The 7,631-nt window shown below is 35.4% G+C and overlaps 1 protein-coding gene across 1 annotated transcript; it reads left to right on the forward strand.

Moving 5' to 3' along the window:
- Positions 1–818: 818 nt before the first annotated feature.
- LOC145579055 (kinase-interacting family protein-like) lies at positions 819–5,466 on the forward strand. The gene is made up of 3 exons (XM_081636332.1): positions 819–931; positions 1,936–2,088; positions 4,202–5,466. The coding sequence occupies exons 2-3, from the start codon at positions 1,950–1,952 to the stop codon at positions 5,200–5,202; spliced, it is 1,140 nt and encodes a 379-aa protein (XP_081492458.1). The 5' UTR covers positions 819–931; positions 1,936–1,949; the 3' UTR covers positions 5,203–5,466.
- The last annotated feature ends 2,165 nt before the right edge of the window (positions 5,467–7,631 follow it).

Below are 7,631 nucleotides of genomic sequence, written 5' to 3' on the forward strand. Positions count from 1 at the left end.
TCATGAGCTATATTGCCTGTATGAAAATTTGATTAAGGTATTTGATTTCTTTACAAAAATACTTTATAAAGATTAAAGAGTGTTTGAACTACAAAAATTTTTTATTCTAAAAAAAGTTAAATATAACCGTGCGTTGCACACTTGCACGGAACCTAAACTAGGTAAAAAGCTACTCGTAAATCTAAATCACTATATAAATAGTATAGTACTCCGTAAAAAAATTGGGTAAATACAAGTTAATCTCTGAGATACACAAAATTTGTTTATCACATGATAATTTTGTGAATAAATCAATAACCTTTTATTAAAAGTGCGTCCCACAGTGATGATGACTGGATAAAGTTGTTGATTTATTTACCAAAATGCCATGTGATAAACAAATTTTATTCATTCCATAGATTAAATGGGGCTTTCTAAAAGAAAATTAAAGTTCAAATAAAAAATATAATCACTCCGTAAAAAAAATAAATAAATAAATAAAAATAAAAAAAACAAATGAAGCAAATAGATCTTAATTATCATTATTTTTTTTATAACAAAACTGAGCCTTAATTTAGAGTTCGATTTTGGCCCTTTTATGTGTTGGTACTTGGTAGTACGATACAGTATAAGGCTAAAAATGGCGTGTTGTCCAACTATAAGTCTTACATTAGTGTTCCCTCCTAATCCTATCACTCTCAATCCCACTCACTCACTCACTCTCTATTACTGTACACTGTTTTTTTTAGAACTCAACTACCATCTTTTTGATTGTGACTAAACTCTTTTTCCCTTCTTTTAATTTTGGGTCTTCTTTATAAACTCAAAATTACAATAACTCCATTTTCTCAATTTCAATTTTCCAGATTTTCTCTCTCTTCCTTTTCTCTTCCACTCTAATTTTCGTTTCTTATTCTTCTAACAAGCTAAGCTAATAAGTGAAGGACCTCTTGTAAGTATTTTAGCTTCTCTTTTTAATATTATGCACATTTCTAAATTCTAATTTTTTATAATTTTTTTTAATGAATTAAGTATAAACTCACTGCTATTGTTTTACTTATAATACTCCACTTGCGATTCCGTTCTCATTTAATTGTCACGTTGATATATCGTAAGATTCCGTTCTGATTTAATTGTCACCTTGATAGTACAAATTACAAACGTGACTATTTTAAAACCAGACAAAAGAACTACAGAGTAAATTGCTTTATTTCTTTACTAGTAGTACAGTATAAACTTGAGTTTATTAGTTTCATTTAACCAAAAACTTCAAACTCGTGTTATATTGGCTAAGATGCTCTTACCTTTGTAATATCTAATTGTCATAATGATGGTGTAGTTTGCTTGTAATTGACAATTACAACTACAACTTTCTCATTGTTACTCATTAATTTTAATTAAGAATAACGACAAAACTATAAGAAAATTAGTGCTACAAATCACCTTATTAATTGTGTTTTGGAAGGAAAATGGGGATTTGAGCACGAATAGTAGTACTCCGTACTATTGAGTTGATGAGAAAAGTAAAATGTACTTTCGAATATGTTTCCTCGAGATCTGTTGTTTAATTTCTTGTTCTTTCTCTTACCTACACGTCATTAATTTATCCCTTACTACAGTCAGTATATTTAATGTTTTATTTTAATTTATTGATTTTTTTGTTTAATTTATTTTTTATTGTTTGCTTTGATTTTTCAACGAAAGATTTTGTGGTCTTCTGGTTGGTTCTTATCGTACGGTATGATGTTTACGTGACATGATGTAGTTCAATACTTTAATTTGCTAGGAAATGAAAAAAGTTGTTATGTTATAGGTAACAAATGTCAAACATGATTGTAGTATTTTTAAACATATAATTAAATAATTACTTGTATTTTGAACATATAATGTTCAAATGTTTGAGCAATAGATATGTAAGTAATGATAGATTGACCAATTAGTCTTTTAAATTACTAGCAATTTTGGTGGTGATGGAAGTCGGAGTTACGAAGAAGACAATGATGAAGCGGTGGACAACGATTGATGGAAGTGGAGGTTCAACAATTCAGATGGAGTTACGATGGCCATCGTGTTGTACAAGGCCGGCGTGGCTACTGACCATCCTTGCTGGTAAGGCATGGCATGGCACTCTTAAATTATTGGATTTTACATGTGTTAGTATTTGTTACTATATTTGCTAGTGTAGTTGGAAGGTTCTTAAATTCGACAACGGCCAGTGGGTTAAGACAGTATTATATGGCCCATATTGATATATTTTCAATGAATTACTATTACTCCATAATTTCTCATCTAACTGTTATCAAATTTGGCTTCAATTTGGTGGGATGTACTTGCATTGTGTTATACTCCAAGTTTTCAAATTGTATCAAATAAAAATTATCTACCTTATTTAGCACTCGTATAGTCCTATTGCATTTCCTTTCAAATTTCAATTTTGGTTTCGACTTGTCATATTCGGTACTAGAACTTTATTACGGAGTATAAAGCTATCTAGTATAGAGTACTTTCTTTGCCATAATTGTTACTCTATACTTACCTATTAGAGTTTTGGTTGGGTAAATTTGATTAGAAAAAATTTAATGGAACTATAGACCGATAATAGTGTATGCGAGAGTAAAATAGTTTATTGCTTACGGGTGCTTTACGCAATTTTAGTGGAACAGAGGGTCGGAGGGAGTTTCTGTACCTTAGTAATCCGACTTGATTCAGAGCTATGATTAAACCCAAGTTTTGTTGCATTAAGGCAGTCAGCAAATTGTGTATGGAATAAGAGGTCTCTATTCTTTCTGCTTCTTGTATTTTTGCCCATTAAAAGGATTCCTTTGTCAGACATGCTTTCTAGATTTTACTTTCCTATTTTCAATTTTAATTTTCAAACCTGTTTTTCTTGCAGTGTGACTTCCAATGGCGGGAAAAGTTACCTGCAAGATCAACCCCTTATTTTTGTTATTTGTTTTTTAGCTTTTTTTTTTTTTTTTTTTTTTTTTTTTTTTTTTTTTTTGGGAGTTCAAAGAGTTTCAAACAGAAGACATCATTTTCAAACCTTTGCTTTATTTATTTAAGATAAATTTTTTGGGTATACTTTCTACATTTATCATAATTTATTTTTATTGCTTTTATAAAGTAACTAGTCTTCTGGCCCGTGCAATGCACGGCTTGTTCATAAAAAATTGCATTGAGAGATGAGTGAGGAAATACCAATAAATAATTATGAGTGTAATATGTAATTGAAAACATAATTAAAGAAATAAATTTCTTGGGACTTTAATTTGAAATAAGACTTAATAGAAATAAGATGGAGGGACTAAAATAAAAGAGAGAAAATAAAAAGGTTGAATTAAAGAGGGGAGATGAAGATAAAGTGTTTAATGAAAGAGTTAAGAAGATTGTATAATTAAAAATAAAAAATATAAAACGACATGTGGCACATTGAGTTGAAAAAGATGATAGGGAAGTGTAATAGAATGATGACATATGTCTTTTTTGGTTTGCTTTTTTAAATACTAAGTATAGATTTAGTTGTGTTTTGTTTTGTTTCTTCCTTTTGTTTTTAAAGTTCTCTTGTTGGAATTACTCCATATTAATATACTAAGAGAAACATTATTACGAAAAATAAACATATTAAACAGTACAATAACTTGAATTTAACAAGACGTTTACTTGATAAAGTTTTATTTATTTGTTGTTGGTATGAATGTGTGAGTATGGTCTTAAGTGCCACTTAAACTAGGAGTCAAAATTAAATTTGACTCGATTAATATATTTGGATCAATCCTAAATCAAACCTTTAAAAATTTCAAACCAGAAACCCTTGATTCACTTCGTGCTCCTTAGATTTAGAGATCTACTCTTTCTCAAGTTTTAATCTGCCTTGGTGAGGCCGTAAGCACTATGCAGCCTTCCCTACTAATAACGTGCCATTTAAACTATTTTTGCCCTCTCAATTTGAAGTTAATAGGCATGTACGTAGTAAAATTTCTAAGATAGCACAGATGAATTCTGGAACGCGTTCTAATAACATGCTGGTTTATAATTAGATTTCCTAAGCATATAACTGAAATGTAAAATTTCTGAACTATATGTTCTTACAAAATATTTGTACCTGTTGAAATTTGATATTACACATATTGCAGTCTGCAGTTTTATACTTCAGTTCTACATACGAAGAAACGTGTTATGGAAGTGAATGCATTTTATAATTATGTTGTTGCATATATTACAGATTTAGACCAGAAGATAAGCATTTTAGTGCATAGCTCTAGTAGTGACAATGGTGAAGGCCAAGCAGACACCTTCGCACAAAGAGCAGAGGCTTATTACCAGCAACGCCCCCAGTTGTTATCTCTCCTCTTAGACCTCTATAACGCATACCTTTCCTTGGCTGAACGTTACTGTCAATCTCTTCACAAGCATCATAATCAAGCTCATCCCTCCATTTATCACCACAGGGCGTTTTCCACCTCCGAGAATGTCTCAGTCGTTTCATCTTTCCATGACAAACACAGTGAAGAAGACTGTCAATCAGATGCCGAAAGCTCACTGTCCTACCAATTACCATCTGTAACATCAGTTGCAGCGAGTTCACAATACAACAATCTTAGTGATGAAATAATAGCTGAGTTAGTCATCAAGAATGTGGAATATGATTTTATGGTTGATGAGCTTGTGATAACCGAAAGGCTAGCCAATGATTCATCGAGGAAGGTAGAGCTACAGAGGAGTCTACTAGAGGTGCTAGAATCTGAGAGGCTAATTCTCCTGAATGAAAATGCAGGACTGAGGTACAAAGTGGGTGCTCTAATCGGCGAGAACAAAGGGCTAGCATCAGAGTCCATGTTCATGAAGAGGAAGGCAGGAGAATTAGCTAGGTGTGTTTTAAAAATGAGGGAGGATCATCGAGTCTGCATGCTTAGCCGTAAAATTGAGGAGCTTCAAGGGAAGATTTACGGTTTAGAGAGGAGAAATCGAGAGTATTATCAGCAGTTGGTGAAGCAAGAGAAGGCACAATGCTCGTCGTGCAAAGAAACTGGTAACACAAGTATGGGCGAGGTGCTGAAAACCAAAGATGTAGAGGCTGTGAGCACAGAAGCTTGCTTTCAAGAGGATAAAGAAAGAAGCATACATAAGAAAGGGGTCAGAATCTTAAAGTTTTGGGAGAAGGTTAAGAATTCTGATTTGTTATTTCTTTGCAAACCACATCCATCTAGATCTATTGGGCGTTGATTAAGGATATTTTCGTTCTCAAAAACACTAATTAAGCTAGTTAGGCTACTAGAAACACCATGAGTTTTAATCTTTCAAATCTGAATTATGATTGTATGCTGGTATGAGATTCTGATGTTACTTCGTATCATTTTGTTGAGTAAGAAGATGAAAGTAAGTACCTAGTATCAGGTATTTTGTAAAAATAACTGCAACAATGTCGTGTAATTACTATAATTTTTATCATACCTTTTCTTTTTTTTTTTTTTTTAATTTCAACCTTAATTTTCATGCTTATTCATGCACATCACATACTGGCATACTGCTAATATCTTAAAATATATTTTAATAAAGATTACAGAAATATAATAGTTTGAATATATATATCAAGACATTATCCACATGACTATATTTATCTAACAACGTACAAAAGACGGCTAAAAGATATTGTGTAATTAGTGTAAATTCAGCGTTTTAATAAAATAAAAATAAAATATTGAGTATGTCAAGCCATGTAATTGGATAGATGTGACAATTTGGATAACCAGATGGAGTTTGGGTCGGGTCCATTCGAGTCGGGTCTATTCGGATCGGATTTGTTCGGGTTAAAATTATTCTTGTAACTCGGATCGGGTTGGGTCGAATCAAATTCGGTCGGATCAAATTCGGGTCATGGTCTATCGGGATATGGGTCGGGTCAACTCTAAATCAGTTCACTTTCGGTTCGGATAAATTCGGATCGGGTTCAAAACGGGTTTAACCAGGTTAATTTCGGGTTGGATGAATTTGGGTCATGTTGACTTTGGTTCGGATGATTTCGATTCAGTCAAATTCGGTTTGATTAAGATAAGGTTGATCCGTTGATTCATTAATTGGTCAATTTCGATTCAATTCCTTTCTGTGTTTGGCTGAATTTAGGTCGAGTTGACCCAAATTCATATTCAATAAGGTTATTTTTAAATTAGAGTTATTATTCAGTTTTTACCTTATTTTTGGGTTAATATCAAGTCGTATTATATATTTTTATCGTTTGATTATTAATTACGAAGTTTTAATTTTCTCATTGATCAAGTTATGTGCAATTTTTATCTTTGAGGCTAATTGAGATTTGTTTAGGGTAAAAATAATCCCAAAAACGTGATCCAATCCCGTAGTGACACGTGACCCAGGCAAAGGGCAACATGTGTCCCTATGGGAAGATGACGCGTGTCAGATGCCCTAAAGAGCACCTGAAATCAACAAGAGAAAGGGCCCTTATTACATCAGGGCCCAAATCCTGAGGAAAGTTATTGAAAGCCGCAAAGCGGCGCCCCCATGTGACATGTGGCACTCTCTGATTGCGCAGCCAATCATGTCACGGAATTTTAGGGTACAAACCCTACAGGGGCACATACTCCCACCCCTATAAATACCCCAATCATTTATGATGGGAGGGGGAGGATGACATAACCTTAAAAAAGAGCATTAAAGAGCTCCAACTTCTCTCTACTTTCTCTCTCTAAACTTTCCATTTCCCGGTCTCTAACTTGATCGTCGGAGGCGAATATTCCGGCAAAGGAATATTTGTTGTTTTGCAGGTGTCTTAGTCTCGTTGCCAGAAGAGCGCGACCAGTATCCTAGGAGATCACAGAAAACCCCGAAACATTTGGCGCCGTCTGTGGGGATACTCGTCCGTTATGGAAATAGATGGTCAGACACCTACTACCGGTCCTCGTCCAGGCAAGGAAGGTCATGTAGAGGATATAGTCCCTACAATTCATTATAGTGACCCTTTGATCGCCTCATTTCAAGAGGCCGATGACCCTCCTGTTACCGCAGCCTCTCTGAAGGCCGCGCTCAACAAGCTCCGGAAGGAGTTTGAGAGCAACAGAGCCTCTACCTCTAGGCAGCCGCCCAGGAAGGAGGGGGAGAGGGCTCCAAAGAAAGCCCAAAACAAAGCGACTAATAACAGACGCTGGGAACACCCCATTTCGCCGGCCGACTAGAAGGTCTCCAAGGGTGCCACGGACAAATTTCTCTGATCTGTTGGCGAATACCCAGTCGGCTGGGGGGAGGAGTAGGCAGCCTCGAAGAGAAGAGCCTGAGCCATCTAGACGGTGGAAGGATGCAAGGGATTATCTTCGGCATAAGCAGCGGGAACGTGCCGCTTACTCGGACACGGCCTCAACTCCAACAATGCCAGATAATTTCTCCAATCATTCTTTTTCCCAGCATAGCAATTCGGCCATCTCCAGCAGGAGTCAAGCTGTGCGGACTCAAACCCCCATTCCAGTGCAACCGCCCCACTATACGCCTCCTCAGGGTCTTAACAGCATTCTGCAGGCGAGTCCCCAAGTTTTCGGACAATATGGGCCGTTCGATCAAACTCCTTATCTGGCCGGACAGCCTGTGCAGCCTCAGCCAATTGATTGGCAGATGCGGTTGCTGACTCTTGGAGATAAGCCGCCTCC

The sequence above is a fragment of the Chenopodium album genome, chromosome 14 (assembly GCF_948465745.1).
Source record: "Chenopodium album chromosome 14, dcCheAlbu1.1, whole genome shotgun sequence".
In the NCBI taxonomy this organism is placed as follows: domain Eukaryota; kingdom Viridiplantae; phylum Streptophyta; class Magnoliopsida; order Caryophyllales; family Amaranthaceae; genus Chenopodium; species Chenopodium album.